The sequence below is a fragment of the Erythranthe guttata genome, chromosome 12, assembly GCF_056151865.1.
Source record: "Erythranthe guttata isolate IM_541 chromosome 12, IM_541, whole genome shotgun sequence".
NCBI classification, from domain to species: Eukaryota; Viridiplantae; Streptophyta; class Magnoliopsida; order Lamiales; family Phrymaceae; genus Erythranthe; species Erythranthe guttata.
The window spans coordinates 775,581-796,183 of record NC_142544.1 but is presented as its reverse complement, the minus strand read 5'-3'; the positions used below and the strand labels follow the sequence as shown (position 1 = coordinate 796,183).

The 20,603-nt window shown below is 32.2% G+C and overlaps 2 protein-coding genes and 1 pseudogene across 2 annotated transcripts; all 3 read left to right on the top strand.

The window, feature by feature from the left end:
• The first annotated feature begins 10,772 nt into the window (after positions 1-10,772).
• LOC105972869 (uncharacterized) lies at positions 10,773-12,830 on the top strand. Its single transcript, XM_088826733.1, has 5 exons — positions 10,773-10,836; positions 10,989-11,442; positions 11,547-12,202; positions 12,317-12,596; positions 12,728-12,830. The coding sequence occupies exons 1-5, from the start codon at positions 10,773-10,775 to the stop codon at positions 12,828-12,830; spliced, it is 1,557 nt and encodes a 518-aa protein (XP_088682859.1).
• Positions 12,831-12,917: 87 nt separating this feature from the next.
• On the top strand, positions 12,918-14,384 carry LOC148766159 (uncharacterized; annotated as a pseudogene).
• Positions 14,385-14,537: 153 nt separating this feature from the next.
• ASN2 (asparagine synthetase 2) lies at positions 14,538-19,898 on the top strand. Its single transcript, XM_088827426.1, has 14 exons — positions 14,538-14,941; positions 15,814-15,952; positions 16,062-16,157; positions 16,307-16,448; positions 16,718-16,813; positions 17,016-17,110; positions 17,571-17,729; positions 17,982-18,062; positions 18,169-18,390; positions 18,484-18,618; positions 18,765-18,845; positions 18,998-19,084; positions 19,239-19,346; positions 19,553-19,898. The coding sequence occupies exons 1-14, from the start codon at positions 14,862-14,864 to the stop codon at positions 19,742-19,744; spliced, it is 1,713 nt and encodes a 570-aa protein (XP_088683552.1). The 5' UTR covers positions 14,538-14,861; the 3' UTR covers positions 19,745-19,898.
• The last annotated feature ends 705 nt before the right edge of the window (positions 19,899-20,603 follow it).

Here is a 20,603-nt window from a genome sequence, read left to right as displayed (position 1 = left end):
TCATTGAAAAGATTTGTATACAATTTTTACCAAATACGTTTAAAATGTAAAATTTTCAGATGTCTGCACAATTGAGTTTCAGAAGCGCGGTCTCCCGCATGCGCACATATTGCTTTGGCTTCACAATGAAGACAAACCGAAGACATCAAAAGACATATATAAAATCATATGTGCCAAAATTCCAGATAATGTAACAGACCGAAGGATGTACGATTTGGTTGAGAAATCGACATGTGACATATCTATGTGGCATCCTACTCATTTTCTACGTGAAAGTAATTATTCCATATATTTTATAAACATACAAAATTCTCATTAGTTGTAAATCTTCATTATTTGGTAACATTTTTAATGCATATTTCCAAAATTACTAAAAACTTAAAACATTTCCTTATAAAATTTGTCATAATTTAGAATGGCATCCTACTCATATTCTACGTAGAATTAATTGTTCCATATATATTATAAACATAAAAAATCCTCATTAATTGTAAATCTTCATTTCCGGTAACATTTTGAATGCATATTTCCAAAATTACTAAAAAATTAAAACATTTCCTTATAAATTTTCTCATAATTTAGAAACTAATATTATGACAATATAATTAATTATTTTAATATAATTCGTTATATTAATATTTTCTAATCTTTTAAATTTACAAATTATAAATATTTTTCAACTAATTAAGAATATGGAGTACGACATATTGTAATTAAAAAATGAAATCTAATTATATCTTATATAAATAATATACATTTATACATGAAATGAACTTTATATTCTTCTGTAATATACTACAATTATTTATCCTTTATTATTTGAAAAACTCAATCCGACATAAAATCAATTATTCGAATTTGTGTATTAGTTGGTGTCGATCGTTTCCATATATATTTTGAATCCCATCAATTTGCATTGATTTTAATTTCCATCAAATATGGTAATATATATATATATATATATATATATATATATATATATATATATATATATATATATATATATATATATATATATATATATATATATATATATATTTGTGTGTGTGTGGGTGTGTGTGTGTACACACACGGTTGTTGAGCATGATTTTAATCAATTGATTTGATTTGTTCAATTACTTTTTATATGTTTGGCTTTAATATTTATATAAGGATTTTGTGTATATGCTCAAACGGTAATTAACTAAATGGACAAGATGAAATTTAATGTAATTGAATACCATGGAAAATAAATGTTTAATAACGTAAACTGTAATACCATAAATATGGCAAATAAAATGAACCTTATAAGAATATCATAGTTATTCAAGATCGATAATTTTGGTCAAATATTAACAATATAATTTCATGATTTACTTTCATCAATTAATACAATAAATTGCAGTTTCCTTAACATCATTTTATTAACTTATTTAGGATGTTAAAGTTGAGTATAAATCATCTTGATCCTAACCCATTCACCTCATTCTTCCTTCACACATTTTGTTATAATTACATCAAACCACGGTACTTACCTAATATTTTATTTTTTCGTCTTAATGTTTTGCAATTGTATTTTATTTTTCTTAAATTTTCGGCATGTTCATCCGAAACATGTCATTTGTTGTTTATTGTTTATTATTTTATCTATTGAAATATATACAAATATATAACAATCTAACTCATGTTTTTGTTTTTGTTTTTTGAAAACCGATGGATGGTGTCTATGTCATATGCGGCGACATCGGCAAGGGAGAAGTCATGTGACGTTGTATAGCCTGCAAAGATATGATCCATATTTATTGTATGGATGTATTTTTACAAAATTTTACTTATGTTTTTCCATCTTTTGATTATACTTGCGATGATTGTAAACTTTATTTCGACAAAGAAAATGTTAAGGTTACTGAAGTTGAGCATATAATAAAAACAAAGTAATTCGAGTATTTATTGATTTATAATAGAGATTCATATATACTTTATTCAATGTATTTGAATAAATTTTATTTTATATTTATAGCCTTATGTAACAATAAATTTGTTAGTTCATTAACATTCAAATTATTTGTCTTTCTTTAATTTCTTTCCCCATGTATTATTATGTTTTTACATGTACTTTCATTATTTCCTATAATGAATTTTTTTATGCTTATTTAAACGGGGCAATTTGCTATAGGTCCCTCCATATTATAATTTATGTGTATAAATGCAAGTCAAAGTTTCCATTTTTAGTATTAGTATTAGTATTAGTATTAGTATTAGTATTAGTATTAGTATTAGTATTAGTATTAGTATTAGTATTAGTATTAATGTTAGCATTAGTATTAGCAATAGAGGTGGCATGGATACGTTGCAATTTCGAGAGTTAAGAGTAGATGTGGCATAAAGATACTCATCAAGTCGGAATCTAGACTCAGATGTTAATTTCAATGTTGTCTACAAGGAAGGTTTTAAGCGAATATGAATTTAGATCATAAAAAATGTACATTGCGATTCAACGACACATTTTCTTTTTATTATTAATATGAATAATTAATTTTGCAATCTTAGATATTTTTGCACTTTATATCAATCTTATTGTCAACTCTAATGAAGTTCCTTTTTATAAAGATAGTATAATATAAATTGTATTTTTTCTTACACTTTTAGGTTACCATTTATGTTTCAGTAATGCGTATCACTGATCGCATATGAGCAATAAAAAATGAGCAGGTTACTCGCAAGGTATTAGATGAGTTATAGGTGATGTCAATGCATCTGCTATAAAACACTATTCTGATAACTAAGTTTCATGTTAAGTATCCGAGTGCATCAGATGAGATAATTGTAACAATTGGGTCAACTAATATATCTTTTTTGTACCCACTAATGAAAGTGTCGGTTTTGTGAATGATCATTTTTTATCGATCATAGCTGGAGAGGAGAAGGTCTATTTCAGCTCCAATAGTATGTGCAAGGGGGAGTAATTATGGAATGTCAACGCATAAATATATTCTCCGGAGTTTCTCAACACCATATCATGCTTCGGAATTCCACCACATAAGTTGACATTGAAAAAAGGTGTTTCCGTTATGCTCATGAGAAATATTGATCACGCCAGAGGATTGTGCAATGGAACAAGGCTTCAGGTTATTAATATTTTTCATTTGTAGGTTTATTTTAATTGTACTACGAACTTGCTGTGGACTCCGCTCACTATATTTAATGAAGGTAATATTTTTACAATGATTTTATGCCATTAAACAGTTATATTGGTATTGTTTTGGTAACAATTTACATATTCCGTGTGACCATTGTACAACGTATGCAGGTCAGTTTCATTGTACTGGATTCGTTGCATGCGTTTAGGGCGATTGGTATCAAAAAAAATAACACCGATTGTTTGCATCAAATTCAAGATTTGAACGTTCATATGTAATTGGGGTTGTTAAAATTTGGGACCAAGCAATCAAATTCAAGATTTGAACGTTCATATGTAATTGGGGTTGTTAAAATTTGGGACCAACGATATATTCGCTCTTTGTATGTGGAAATTAAAACCTTCGATGTTTAGTTTTTTATTTATTTCGCCTTATTTCATCACTTACACAATACAAAATACTTATATTTTTTTAATATTTCTTTGTATTACATATCAACAATTAATCTTACTATTTCGAGAACCTTTTTTATTGTTTAATATTTGTTTTACGATGAATGCCCCGTGCATCGCACGGGTGTAGTACTAGTAATATATAAATTGAAACCCTCATAGCCTAGAATTTCGACATTTGTCATCCACCTAGGCGTCCATGTAGACATCCCAGTCATTGCCCATGTGTCATTACATATACCATAAATAACTTCACTTTCAAAATCGGATTTGATTGCAAGAATCGGAATAAATCAAACATTATTTAGTAAATCGGAATCAATGCATATTATTTACGGTAGTGATATTAAATTGTGGATATTTATTCGAAATTATGGAAGTTAATTATGGAATTAATAGTTTTAAATTAATACGGATTTAATTATGTCTTAATTAATTGTATATTATTATAAATTTAATACCTAAATTACGGCATACATTACGTTAAGAAATTAATTCCAATAAGTGTATACTAAGAAATTAAGGAATTCTTATTATAATTAAGGACAATTATTAGTTATTACCACTCTATTAATAGAGATATCTTTATAGTACGTCAATTGCGTAATAAAAATATTTTTATATTTAATAAAGAAATATTATTAATATTTTATTTTATTCCAATTAGAAAATCTTATTTTTTATTAAAAGAAAAATTATATAGGTTATTATGGTAATGATTAATTTTGTCATTTTTTATGACAATTATATATTTCCTTAATATTATATAGGTTATTATAGTAATAATTAATTTTGTCATCTAATACCAATTAAAATCCGTAATATATATGTAATTATATATTATAATTTGTAAACATCACACTATTTTAGTAACAATATTTTCCTCAATCCATAATATATTCAATTATTATTCTTATATTCGAAAATGAAATAATTTTAATTGTATCAATTTAATGCATATAACTGATTTCCTTAAATATGTATACTATTTACCTTTTATTACATAAAACCTAAGTATAAATACCTCACTCCACATCCATTATTTCTCACTCATATAACAAAGCACACGGCAAGAAAAAATGTTGTATACCCTAATTCCATTCTTTCATTATTTTGTTAATATTCGATTAGTTTATACCGTAATTTTCGATTTTTTATACCCTATATATATATATATATATATATATATATATATATATATATATATATATATATATATATATATATATATATATATATATATATATATATATATATATATATATATATATATATATATATATATATATATATATATATTGTATGGTTTTCCGTTTAATAGTTACCAATTTGGACTGTGAAAATTGCAACAAAAGTTGGACGTCGCCCGAAAAAACGTAAGTGCATATTTAACTAAGTTAACAAGTCGATTTGTTTATTCATAAATTATTTTTTAATACATGTTTTTTACATTGTTTGTTATTAGTACATTAAGCAATTTTAATTCAGTTACAAAATCGAGATGATCGTGATGGATGACACAAATGCTGCATCATGTATCGCCTTTGGCAAACAAGCGGAAAAATTAGTTAATGTTGATGCCGGAGCTTTAATCTGTATCATGGAAGAAAGAGTAAGTAATTAAATCTATCTAAAAAATTATAACACATTTTTACATGTCTATTAATGATATATATAAAGAATCCCAAATATATATTCTTAAGATGTGTATTACTTTTTCGGCCCCATTATTTAGGGTGAAGATCCTAATGAATATCCTGCTGAACTCGATGGATTGATTGATAAGAAGTTTTTGTTCAAAGTCAATGTCAAGCACAATAACATTGATGACCCTGAAAATTCTACTTATAGTATTCTAACAGTCTGCAAATGATTCATTCATCAAAAAATACCAGTTGGATGAGGTATTAAATTTAATATTGTTTTCTCCAACATATTTTTAATTTCTTATATCCTATTAAAATATATTTTCAATTTTAATGTGTATATGCAGCAAGTTAATACTACTTCACCACATGCAAGTGTCGATGATAGTTCTTCGGTCTGTATGTTGTCATCAAAGGTTGGTAGTCTTCCAATTTACTAAAACATTAGTATTAATTAATTACAGTTCGTTCAATGGTATTTTATTAATGGATTATGTAACATTTCAATATAGGAAAACGAGTCCTTAACTGTTTCGAAGGATTCAGTTTTCGATTCCTCGGCAGTTGAAATCACTCCAATAAAGAGAAGTTTGGATTTCAGTCTTGATTCGCAAGAGGATGAGAATACCCCAATGCATTCGACCAATCTTCTCTTGAAGAAGATCAAACAAGAAAAAGTGGAATAACAAACTTGGTTTTGAACATTACTTATTGTTTCCTTTGACATACTTTTTTTTCGGTGGAACTTAGTTCGTGGTTTTATTCGCTAAGACCTTTTACTTTTTGTTTTTTTGGGTATTTTGCACTATTTATTTATTTGAATTAATATTTAATATTATAATCTATAATTCTATTTTTAAGATTTCTTTTATATGATTCGTAGAATGTTTTTATCTCAAATTATTAATATGTCTTTTACTCCATTTAATCCGTTAAAATACAAGTGCTATCTATCTCTCCTCTTTAAATTTCCCCTTTTTTTTTTACCTACTTTTATATGTTGTTTATATAAAAAGTTCTATTAAAATAATAAACACTATTATATTCTAAATAGTATAAAATAATATTTTTTTAATTGGATAATAATGTTAAACAATTAATCAAAAGAATTGCTCGAAACAAATAATTTAAGAGAAAACAACCAAACAAAATAGCCTACATTTAGTTAAATAAGTTACTAAAACAAAACTAAAACAATATTTTTATTTATTTATTTAACCGAATTCAGTTTTATTTACTGCTACTAAAAATTTAATGGCAAATATATGTATTACCATTAATTTAATAACAAAATTGAATTAAAGCAAAAATAATAAAAATAAATTAAAACCAAAATAATAAAAAAAAATAATAGCAAAATTAAACCGGAAAAGGAGTCCGAATTGAAATTTAATAACAACAGTAAATTAAGTATATCTTAATACTTAAATCCTAAATTTATTATCCTAAATAAAAATCAGCAATAAAAAATAGTTACATATTATAAAGTACGTTATTAGGAATTCTAATGTGGTCTGACTACTGTCTACATTAAGAATAGTAAATTAATCATGGTTTAGTGTTAATGGAACAAACGTAAATAATGGATATAGTAACAATGTGAAATCTATTTTAAAATTTATGATGAATACTTCTAATTTAGGAGTATTAAATCTTTTAAAAATGGGTTCCACCAAAAATCTAATTTAGGAATATATTTACTCCTAATATATTTTTATAAATAAGATATATTATTAACTAATTCATTTCTTGCCTTACATATCTTGCAAATTATATATTTAGTTATTATTACAATTCACTAATATGGGAACATGCCAATTAATTAGATCTTAATAAATCATTCTATATTAGTCGTAATATTTGAAGATTTTATGGTCTTAAATAGATTTAATAACAATATTGCAATTATATAAATACACTACATCATTTTGTTGTATCACATTGTAATCTTATTTTTTACGAATATACAATCAAATTATGAAAGAAAACGTTCCCCCATGAGATGTTTTTGACCAGAACAACATTCATGACACAAAAGCTGCAAGGACAAATCGCATAAATTATATTCGAAACAAGAGAACATTAACACCGGCGAAAGGTAACAAATATTTTGTTTTTTGCAAATAAATTCGTGAAAATTGTTTCTTTATGGTGTATATTCACAAGTATTCATTTTACTAAACATGTTATTAACATTTCACTCTAATATGGGTCTTACTTGATAGATAAATCAAATAATGAGACCATGAAGGAGTTTCAATCGATCCATGGCTGCGTAAATGGAAATAAAACTGTGGGATTGTGCTCATCTAATTTTATGAAAACACCAACCACAACAAACAGTTTAATTTTATCTGCTATGACAAATGGTTAGTATCATTTTTTTTATTTTCTGTATTTTCTATTTTTGTTAATTTGTATTTATATATTGTCACGATGTGTCATTTGTTATACAATAATATATTTACCATTGGATGTAATAATACTTTTAATTTATTCATACAGATGATGGATACACCCATAACACGCAAACAAATAGAAATGACAAGGGAAAGAAGCCAATGGACCCCTCAGGTCAATTAAATTATGCATTTATATGTTCGGTTCACAAAAATGCCTGCTTCAAATATCATTTAACAATGTCCAATTAATAAAAGTTAGTATTGGGCATCCTTATTATATATATTCCGTTAATATACATATGAATTTTCGGAAACAAATGCAGGTTCTTGCGGAATTTCAATCGATAAATCAAACTTTTATAACACAGAGGAGTTTCGATCCAGGCAGAGAGCTGGAATTCGATTCAAAGATCTTGAATTATATACACCAAATAAACCGACATCATTAACTACACCCACAAATTTAATTCTATCTGATATTACAAATGATAATGATTAATTATTATATTCGTAGTTTACATACATTTCATGTTACTTAATTCCCCTTACATTTTTTAATATGAGTATATCTGTGTTAAATGAATTTAAATTATTACTATGATGTGTTTCAGTAAGTAGAACTGAAAGAAACAATGGAAGAGTTGTGAAGGATGTCGCAACAACAGGTACAAACAACATTACCATTTGTAATGACGAAACTCAATATATATATATATATATATATATATATATATATATATATATATATATATATATATATATATATATATATATATATATATATATATATATATATATATATATATATATATATATATATATATATATATATATATATATATATATATTATTTCACCTATAATGAAATAAGATTTATCTTTTGTTTACACATATGTGGCGTAATTTAATATATAAATTATAATGAAGAATTACATTTTTTTATTATGTGAACAGATTTGGAGTAGACTGTCAGCAAAAAGAGAGTTGCCCAGTATAAAGGAAAAACTCGAACTCTAAATATTAAAAGTATGTCAAGTACAGATACAAACGACAAAAAAAGCTATAAGAGAAATCGTGAGGTGACATATAACAATGTTGCAGCAAATTGTGAAGGTTTGCGCTCTATTGATTAATTATCATCATTAGAAGAATTATTCAACATTTTCTTACGGATGTCTTTAATAATATTTCCAACAGATACTAATTCGTACGAGATAGATGGGTTACATAACATTGGCAGTGTGCAAAATATTTCTGCTAATACATACTACGAAACCAACAAAATGTACATTTCGTAATATGTATGAAACACAACATTAATACAATTATATAACACATTTGTATTTAATATGTTACCATATCCAACATTGTAAAAGTATAATATTTTTTTATTCATTGAATAATTTACAGTTCTTCGTTTCGTACCGGAAAGAGGATATCGAAGAGTCAAAAAACCATACATTCTGTTGCTCGTGGCTTGGATATGGATTCAAAACCTGTCTTGGTCGATGAAGATTTACAGACTATACAGGAAATTACTTCGGACATTGGAGGTATGTGTTATAATTTCGATCATATTTATCACGTAAAATTCGTCTTGAATAAATTGTTCATAATAATCAATTGATATCATTATTTTTTGTTTTATTTAAATAGAATCAGAATATGTATTAAATGACGAAACATTCACTGATTCCGACGACGATGATGGTAAGTACTCCAATATTAATTAAGTATGATAAAATGTCGTTTTCATCGTAATAACAGATGTCTTTTTCCTACGCAGAATACGATGATCTTGGTGATCAGCCATACGAATGTCAATCATGTGGCGCAATGATGTGTTACGGGGAAAGGATCGATAAGCAAAAAGGTACATCAAATCCTAAGTTTTCAATGTGCTGTAATGGAGAAAAAGTCGAATTGCCCAATTTAATAGAAGCACCAGATCCCCTAAAGATTCTCATGTTTGGTACCGATCGAAGAAGCAAGCATTTCCAAGAACACATACGGTCGTATAATATGATGTTCTCATTCACATCTTTTGGAGGAAAGATACAGACAACGATAAACAGAGGATCCGGTCCGTACACGTTTCTACTCCATGGACAAAACTACCATTTAATGGGTAGTTTGTTGCCAGATGAAGGATCGCGTCCCAAGTTTGCTCAGCTTTATATATTTGACACGGAGAATGAAGTAAAGAATCGAATGGATGCAGTCAGGTATAAAGCTCTTCAGTTATATGTTATTTTGTTTTAAATTACAAGGAATTTACTTTATGTTTCATTTTGTCGTTCCAGATCCAAGAACAGTTCCAGCGAACTGGATCATGAGATAAGGATATGGTCGACAACTCAAATATGCTTGCTCAGTCTTACAGAGCTGCCCGGGACAGGCTCTCACAGACAGGAATGGAAGATGTCAAATTGAGACTAATAAAGAAACGGAGTACGGATGGACGTACTTACAATCTGCCGAACTCCAGTGAAATCGCGGGACTAATTGTTGGTGATTTTGACACCCAGGGGGGGTGTTAGAGACATAGTTGTCGAGACACGGTCGAAAAAACTCCAGCGAATCAGTGAGTTGCACCCTTTATATCTTCCACTGCAGTATCCGCTAATATTTCCTTACGGCGAGGATGGTTATAGGGATGATATACCACTGAGGGAAACATCAGTGAGTGGTACACGTATACGCAAGAAGTTAACAGTGCGGCAGTACTTTGCGTATAAGATCTAAAAAAGATTTGGCGACAGCGCGGTTCTGTTGCACTCAAAAAAATTGTGCCAGCAATTCATGGTCGACGCATTTTCAATGGTTGAATCGGAAAGACTGAAATTTATAAGATTTAACCAGAATAAGTTAAGAGTTGACATGTACAAGGGTATCGAAGAAAGTATTTTGAAGGGAGATACGGATGCTAGATCCATTGGCACGAGGGTTATTCTACCAGGCCGTTTTACCCAAGGTCCAAGATACATGTTTAACAACTTCGTCGATGCTCTTCAAATATGCAACTGGATTGGATTTCCATCGTTGTTCATCACTATTACCTGCAATCCACAGTGGCCGGAAATTCAAAGGGCGTTGAGCGGTACTAATTTGAGACCTGAAGACCATCCCGATATTCTTGCTCGAGTTTTTAAGATGAAGCTCGACAGTCTGATGTCAGATTTGAAAAAGGGCAAAATATTTGGTCGCATTAGAGCATGTAAGTATCAATTTATAAGATAAAAGTATAACATAATATATATTTTATACATTGTCTACTCTTATAATATTATAAATATTTTATTACGTCAAACATTGAAAATTTCTGTACATTAATTCTAACCAAATACGTTTAAATTGTAAAATGTTCAGATGTCTGCACAATTGAGTTTCAGAAGCGCGGTCTCCCGCATGCGCACATATTAATTTGGCTTCACAATGAAGACAAACCGAAGACATCAAAAGACATAGATAAAATCATATGTGCCGAAATCCCAGATAAGGTAACAGACCGAAAGATGTACGATTTGGTTGAGAAGTATATGATTCACGGTCCGTGCGGTCTGGCCAATCAAAACTCTCCATGCATGAAGGACGGGATTTGCACGAAGCGATTTCCAAAGAGTTTTGTCAACCGTACTGAGGCCGATGCAGATGGTTATCCGGTGTACAGAAGAAGAGAAAATGGGAGGACCGTGGTTAAGAAGAAAACATATCTCGACAATGGTTTCGTCGTGCCTTATAACCGTGCTCTACTGAAAAAGTACAGAGCACACATTAATATCGAGTTGTGCAACCAGAATAAGTCGATAAAGTATTTATTCAAGTACGTCAACAAAGGACACGATCGGGTCACGGCGGCATTTTATCAATAAAATAATCCAGGTGCAACTCCTGAAATTCGCGATCAAATATGTACTACGACTGCAGATATCTTTCGGCATGCGAGGCTGCTTGGAGGTTATTTAGCTTTGACATTCACTTTAGAGAACCACCAGTGATTAGGTTAAGCTTTCATCTTCCGGACAGTCAGTCAGTTGTGTTTACAGATAATGACTCATTAGTTGATGTGCTGAACAAACCGACTGCGAAGCAAACGATGTTCATTGCTTGGTTCCAAGCGAATAAGTTGTACCTTGAAGCTAGAAATTTGAGGTATGTAGAGTTTCCACATAAATTTGTCTATAAGGTAAAAGCTCGCTGTTGGATGCCGAGAAAGATAGGATTCTCGATCAGAAGGGTTACCAATGTACCGCCGGGCAGGGGTGAAGACTATTACTTGAGACTGTTGTTGAACTTTCAAAGAGGTTGCACGTGTTACGATGATCTTAGAAAAGACGAGGATCACGTCTACACAACTTTCAAAGATGCGTGTTTTGCGCTTGGACTACTAGATGACGACAAGGAGTACATAGCTGGCATAAAGGAGGCAAACGAGCGGGCCAGTGGTGACTATGTGAGACGATTATTCGTCGTACTTTTGGTTGCAAATAATATGAGCAGACCGGAACATGTGTGGGAGTGTTGCTGGAAAGAATTCGCCGAGAATATTGCGTACAGACTGCAACAACATCGCACCAATTCAGGTATGAGAATACATCTTACGTTTTTACACCGTTTACTACACATGTTTGAATTAAAACTATATATTTTTATAATCGTCACATTATGTTAATTTTTCATATAATATTATATTGAAGGTCCACATGTGTCAGATGATACTCAGAGAAACTACGCTTTAATCGAAATAGAAAATATATTGCAAAGCAACAGCAAAAGCCTAAGTAACTTTCCCCCAATGCCGATTCCAATTCGGTCAATGACGAACGACATGGTAAATAGATTAGTTCTCGACGAGTTGGACTATGACGTTGATGCTATGCGTGAAGAACTTAAGAAGTACCTTTCATCCATTACTGATGAGCAGAAAAAAGTGTTCGATGATATCATGGATGCTGTTGCAAATGACAGAGGTGGACTGTTCTTTCTTTATGGGCATGGAGGAACGGGAAAGACTTTCATATGGAAAACTCTATCGGCTGCGATCCGTTCAAAAGGAGAAATAGTTATAAATGTTGATTCCAGTGGTATTGTTTCGCTTCTACTTCCAGGTGGCAGAACTACTCATTCCAGATTTGGACGGCCGATAATTGTACACGAGAGCTCCACATGCAGCATCAAACAACAGAGCCCACAAGCAGAATTGTTGTCTAGAGCAAAGCTAATCATATGGGACGAGGCACCGATGATGCACATGTACTGTTTTGAAGCACTCGACAAAACAATGAAATCTATACTTGATTCAGATATGCCATTCGGAGGCAAGGTTGTAGTGCTTGGAGGGGACTTTCGGCAAATTCTGCCAGTTGTGTTGAAAGCGTCGAGACAAGACATTGTTCATGCGACAATCAATTCATCACCGTTGTGGAGACAATGCAAGGTTATGAAGTTAAACAAGAACATGAGACTTGAGTCGTCCTCCTCTTCCGTCAATGCAGATGAAATAAGAGAATTTGCGGACTGGATATTGAGAATCGGCAATGGCGATGCTGGCGAGATAAATGACGGTGATGCCACAATTGAAATTCCCGATGACATGCTGATTCGGAATTCTGCAGATCCCTTTTTGGATCTTATAGAGTTTGTCTATCCCGATCTGGTGACCAACCTTTTCACTCCCGAGTATTTCGAAGGCAGAGCAATCCTTGCACCCACTAACGAAAGTGTCGGTTTTGTGAACGATCATTTTTTGTCGATCATAACTAGAGAGGAGAAGGTCTATTTCAGCTCAGATAGTATGTACAAGGAGGAGTTGTTGTCGGATGTCAACGCAGAAATATACTCACAGGAGTTTCTCAACACCATATCATGTTCCGGAATTCCACCGCATAAGTTGACATTGAAAAGAGGTGTTCCCGTTATGCTCATCAGAAATATCGATCAGGCCAGATGATTGTGCAATGGAACAAGGCTTCAAATTATTAATATGGGAAAACACGTTCTCAACTGCAGGATCATGTCCGGTAAACATGTTGGTGATATGGTGTTCATTCCTAGAATGACTTTGGTACCGTCCAACTCTGCATTGCCTATTAAATTCCAGCGACGTCAGTTTCCGCTGATGGTATCATTCGCAATGGCAATAAATAAAAGTCAAGGACAAACTCTTTCTCATGTGGGCCTTTACTTGCCGATACCAGTTTTCAGTCACGGACAACTCTATGTCGCACTCTCGAGGGTTAAGAGTCGAAGTGGCATAAAGATTTTGATTAACTCGGAATCTGGTGATACGACCAACGTTACAAATAATGTAGTATACAAGGAAGTTTTTCAGCGTATATGAAGGTAAGTATTAAAAAATTACAATATTTATTGACGACCTTTATTATCTATTATTTTTATGTTTTGTTATTCCTCATTCGTAGGTTTATTTTAATTGTACTAGGAACTTGCTATGGACTCCGCTCGCTATATTTCATGAAGGTAATCTTTTTAAAATGATTTTATGCAATTAAACAGTTATATTTGTATTGTTTTGGTAACAATTTACATATTTCGTGTAACCATTTTACAACATATGCAGGTCGGTTGCATTGTATCGGATTTGTTGCATGGGTTTAGGGCGGTTGGCATCAAACAATTCAAGTTTTCAACGTTCATGTCATTATGGTTGTACAAGTTTGGGACCAACTATATATTCGCTCTTTTGTATATGGAAATTAAAACCTTCGATGTTTAGTTTTTTTTACTCATATCAACTTATTTTGAACTTACACCATACAAATTATTTTTATTTTTGAATATGTTCTACTTCTTTCTTTTACTTTTTAACAATTAATATCACTATTTTGAGAACCATTTTTATTATTCGTTATAAATTTTACGATGAATACCCCGTGCATCGCACGGGTGTATTACTAGTGATAAAGAAAAAAGAACCCAAACTTTGTGTCCCACAAACCATGAATCTTTTAACTATAATTACTACTCTACTTAAACCCTAATTAAATCAAAGCAGAATCTTTCACAAATCAACGGTCGTGATTCTCTCGAAATCATTGTCCATAATTACCTCACTTGCTTTTCAGCAGCCATTTTGTCTCTCCATATCTCTATCTTTGCGCCTCTTTTTCAGAAAGCACAAAAAACACTGAATAAATAGCATATGTAGTATATACACAGTCGTGTGTATATATACATAGAGAGAGAAAGAGGAGAAGGAGACTGCAACACACGCGCACAACTATGTGTGGGATTCTAGCCGTGCTTGGCATCGCCGACCACTCTCAGGCGAAACGATCCAGGATTATTGAACTTTCGAGAAGGTGTTTTTTTTTTTTCCTGATTGTTTCTCTCGCGTGGCTCAGATTCTTTTGCATTTTTTTTATTTTGTTTGGGGAATTTCGTTTTTCTCTATGTCGATTATGGAAGGTGTGTGTGTGTGTGTGTTCTAATGGTTGACTGTTTTATCTTCATCTCGTTGAAATTTAGTTCTGGTGCGAAATGTGGGTAGTTAAATTTATTGCAGAGTGATAGTTTGATAGAGATAGTGAATTCGATGTCAAACAAATGATTTTGTTTTGATTTGAGAATATTTACTTTTTAGTAAATGGGAAATGTAATTTTTCTGGAGATTATTAATCTTATGCTGAATTTTGCTGTTCTATTGTCGTTACGATTTTACAAGTTATGGGCAGTCTACAATATCTTTATGGTGTGCTATTTTCATGGTTGCTGTCATTTCCACTGCGAAATCTACCAACGGCATTGGTAACTCCGGTTATCTGCTGAATGTTGATTAAATTATTTGCTTTTAATTGAACTACAGTGTCGTAATACATGTGTAATTTGTGAATTTAACATGGAATATCAGTAACTTTTCTCGACGAACACTTGGCGCAACTTAAGCTGTTGGAGTTCACAAGTGTTTTGTAAAAAAGAAGTTGCATTAGTTAACCAATTACAATGTTTTAGCCAGTCTATATTGACTCATCAACGAAGATAGAAAAAGTGATTTTTTTTTTGGGTAGACAAGTGATGTGAGTTGAGAAGTTAAGCTTTTTGTCTGTCGGGTAATTTTACTTGTTAGAGTTGACTATTATCGTAACTACTTTTTGAAAGAGCAGTATTATAGTCTAAACTCATGCCTCGATCTATTAATTCTAATTATATGTTATTTGGTATTTGGAAAATGTAGGTTGCGTCACAGAGGACCTGATTGGAGTGGGCTGTACTATCATCAGGATAATTATCTTGCTCATCAACGCTTGGCTATCGTAGATCCTGCATCAGGAGATCAACCACTATACAACGAAGACAAAACTGTTGTTGTCACGGTAGGTGAAATATTTTTTAGAAATATTTATGAGTACTTATTGAATTCGGCAGTCTTTTGTTCTATTATTGCTTTTAACGATGTTCTGCCGTTTTTTCTTTGTGCTTTAGGTTAATGGCGAAATATATAACCATAAAGAACTAAGGGAAAAGCTGAAGTCTCATGTATTCAGAACAGGAAGTGATTGTGAAGTTATCGCTCATCTGGTAAGCGCTTTAACAATGTACTGAAGTATCACGTGTTTCTTGTATTGTTCAATTAAGAAATCTTAGCATTAGATATGGGGAAAAAAATATTCTCTCATAATAGCTGTTCTTACTCTATACTTTTCTGACTCAACTAATTGTTCTTTCAGTATGAAGAATATGGAGAAGAGTTCGTGAATATGTTAGATGGAATGTTTTCTTTTGTGCTTCTTGACACCCGTGATAATAGTTTCATTGCTGCTCGGGATGCCATCGGTATTACCCCTCTTTACATGGGCTGGGGTCTTGATGGTATGTGACATTTTTTCGCTCTTCTGATTCTTGATGGCATGTAAATACCCGTAAGAGGTTTTCGCCCAATAAGTTTAGAGGTTCTGGACTCCATTTTAGATTGATTTTTATTAACTGCTTCATTGGAAGGGGCTGCTTTTCAGCACTTTTCCCTTTTCCCATAGAAATGGATTGCATCCACAAACTTGACGCCGTAACTTTTGCATGTAAAAATTATTTTGGTCTGTCACTTTGTGGTTCTGTTAAACTAAATACTGTTCTTTCTGCAGGATCGACTTGGTTTGCTTCAGAAATGAAAGCTCTAAGTGATGATTGTGAGCAGTTCACCACTTTTCTCCCCGGCCACATATATTCAAGCAAAAATGGTATGAACTTGGAGCTTGTACTTGTCAAACTGTAAATTGTGAATACTCTTCAAATTTGAGCACCATCTTCATTACCTGGGTGTAAAGAAGTGAATCAAATATGTTTCAACGTGCTACCATTCGTCTCTGTTTCTGGAAAGTCTACTTCAAAACAGATTCACTGTCAATTTTAGAGTTAAGACTAATTACTTCATTGTTACAGGAGGGCTTAGAAGATGGTACAACCCACCATGGTACACAGAACAAATACCTTCAGCTCCTTACGAGCCCCTTGTACTGCGAAGGGCCTTTGAGAAGGTTAGATTGATCAATAATTTCTCGCCATTAGACTGCTGAATTGCTCGTTTTTGCACATTATAATACTTTTCAGAGAATTGATCTAATGTTCTTTACTGTCTATTCTTCACTTCTCTTTTTATTATAACGTAGTAATGATTTCTCATTTTCCCAAATTAGTGATTTTGTCAAATTGATCTTCATCTTTCTTCCACTTTCAGCTATTATCTGACCCCATCTCTTCATCTTTTCGTTTCCTACTACTTTGCTGCTCATCTTCCACCCCTTTGATACATTTTTCAGTGAAGCATACTAGTTATCTTAAGATGCCTCATCCTATTCTCATGGCGGTTACTTCTCGTAACGAAGCCCGTGAAATCCTTTTGCATAAAAGATTATATTTTCTTTTAATCCATCGCATGGAATTGAAGCTTAATTATGTCAAACAGGACTTTTTTCTTATGCTTTTGCTGTGTTGTAGGCTGTTGTCAAGAGACTTATGACGGATGTGCCCTTTGGTGTGCTTCTATCTGGTGGACTCGACTCGTCGCTTGTTGCCTCGGTGGCTTCCCGCTATTTGGCTGATTCTGCAGCCGCCCAGTGGGGGAATCAATTGCATACGTTTTGTGTTGGCTTAAAGGTTATAACAGTCACCCTATCTCAGTTTTTGCCCGTGCTACTTTTGATACGAAATTGGCCCAGTCACTTCTATTGTATACACACACACACACACACACACTACAGAATCGGAAGCATAAGTTTTAGCATAGCTAAACAAGTTCCGTATTCAATGAAATGTTGGCCAAGTAACCAATCATGCTAATACGGCTAATAGCTCCTCAAATTTTATCAGTCTTAATTATCTTTTCACTCAGCTTTTATATCATGCCAGGGTTCTCCTGATCTGAAAGCTGCCAGAGAAGTGGCAGACTACCTCGGTACTCGTCACCATGAGTTCCATTTCGAAGTGCAGGTATTCTTTCCCCCAAATACCCCTCAAGTATGGAGTAATTCCTTTTATACCTCCTTGCATCAGATTGAACTAATTTTTCTTTTCATTATTTGGATTACTAAATCAGGAAGGAATCGATGCATTGGAAGAGGTCATCTATCACGTTGAGACGTACGATGTGACTACTATCAGGGCCAGTACGCCAATGTTTCTCATGTCCCGAAAAATCAAATCTTTGGGAGTTAAAATGGTTATCTCTGGTGAAGGATCTGATGAAATTTTCGGGGGTTATTTGTATTTTCACAAGGCACCTAACAAGGAGGAGCTTCACGAAGAAACATGTAGAAAGGTACCGAACAGGTTAATTGTTTACATTTTTATGTATAACCAAACGAATATTGGGTTTTCTTGACGAGTATCTTGCTTCATTTTTTGGATCTAGATCAAAGCTCTTCATCTTTATGACTGTTTGAGGGCTAACAAATCAACTTCCGCTTGGGGTGTTGAAGCTCGTGTTCCCTTCTTGGACAAGGAATTTATCAACGTTGCAATGGGAATTGATCCAGAATGGAAAATGGTAAGATCCAATGGAAAAATTAGTCGAAATGAACTGTGGCCTGGATTTTGAAGGGGTTCTTAATACATTGGTTAATAATCATTTTTGTTCATTCATCCCAATAAGTTTCTCTTTTTTTTTTCTTTTTCTTTTAATAATAATGGCAGATAAAGCCTGATCTTAAAAGAATCGAGAAGTGGATTTTACGAAACGCCTTTGATGACGAGGAGAAGCCATATTTGCCTAAGGTTTGCAGCTTTGCCTTGATAGGACGCTTTCACTCTTGCTTTTTTTATCTCTCCATTTGTCCCCCTGAAATAGAAAAACGAAAAAGCACATTTTGGTGCATAATAAATTCATACGAGTTATTTAGCCATTTCTTTTTGTGGGTTTTTTGCAGCACATTTTGTACAGACAGAAAGAACAGTTCAGTGACGGAGTTGGATACAGTTGGATCGATGGCTTGAAAGATCATGCTAACCAACAGGTAGACCCCCCCCCCCCCCCCCCCCCCCCCCCTCTCTGTGTGTGTGTGTGTATATATATATAATTGTGAATCATTCGATTAACTTTTCATTAATTCCGGATATATCCTTTTCGATGATGTATTTATTTCGATATTTTCGTTTCTACAAAAACAGGTTACAGATGCAATGTTAGCAAATGCAAGTTTTGTTTACCCTGAGAACACTCCAACAACTAAAGAGGGGTACTACTATCGGTCTATCTTCGAGCGATTCTTTCCCAAGGTAAGTTATTGCATAAAATTACGTAACGAGAGTTTGACTTTGGACTAAGTATCCTCATATATTCTTAACACGAACTTAGGAACATAAACTACGAAGCTTGATTGTATTAGTTGTTAAGACTAATTATAATTCCCAAACAAGACTTTAGTATTCGATTTGGAACTCACTTGACGTATTTTAAATTTACTCTTTTATTTCGAAAACAGAATGCAGCAAGATCGACTGTGCCAGGTGGCCCAAGTGTGGCATGCAGTACAGCAAAAGCTGTGGAATGGGATGCAGCATGGTCCAAGAATCTAGATCCTTCCGGAAGAGCTGCCCTAGGCGTCCACGTGGCTGCATACGATGACGAGGCAAGTGAAGCTACTGCGATAAATGGCTCCCCCACAAAGGAGTAGAAAAGTTGTTTGAACAATTGTTTTATTATTATTATCGAGGATTCTGGATTTATTTCTCGTGTTAGCACAATTTATCAAGCGATGGACATCTTTTTTTTTTTTTTTTTAGAGTACAGGGGTTCGACTATTTATCGAAGTTTTTTCTTGTTATAAATTAATGCTTTTTAAATTAATTGAAATGATAATTATATTAGACATCTGATTATAATAAGGGGGGAAAAGGACTAATTTTAATAGGGAGTTGGACAGTTGGTAGATCTTAATCTCTTAAGTCAATGCTATTAGTCTTGAGATTTCAAATATTTTATAGTCTCCTAGATGCTATAGCTGATGGAATATACTGGTTTATAGGGTCTATTAGATATAACCCCCTTAAACATTCAAATAATAGGGGTAGACCCAAATTTAAATTTGCCATTTTGATAAAAGCCCAAGCTTTTCGTAATTACATAATTACCCTCAATCAAATCCCACAAATTCCGTTACTTTACCTTTTTAAAATTAATAGACTATCTCATATCTTTTAATAGACTATCTCATGTATCTAATTCGACTATGGGTTTAATTAATTGACTATTGGAAAAATAATAATATATATGGAAACTGAATAATATGTTTGTTTGAAATACTAATCAATTAGGGTAATTTTCCTTATTATATGAAAACGATTAGGGTAAATAATAATATATATGAAAAAATAATAATATATATGGAAACTGAATAATATGTTTGTTATACTAATCAATTAAGGTAATTTTCCTTATATCATGTAATAGACTATCTTATTGATCTAATTCGACTATGGATCTCGTTAATAGAGTATGGATCCCGTATTATTCAACCACATAGTATATTAATA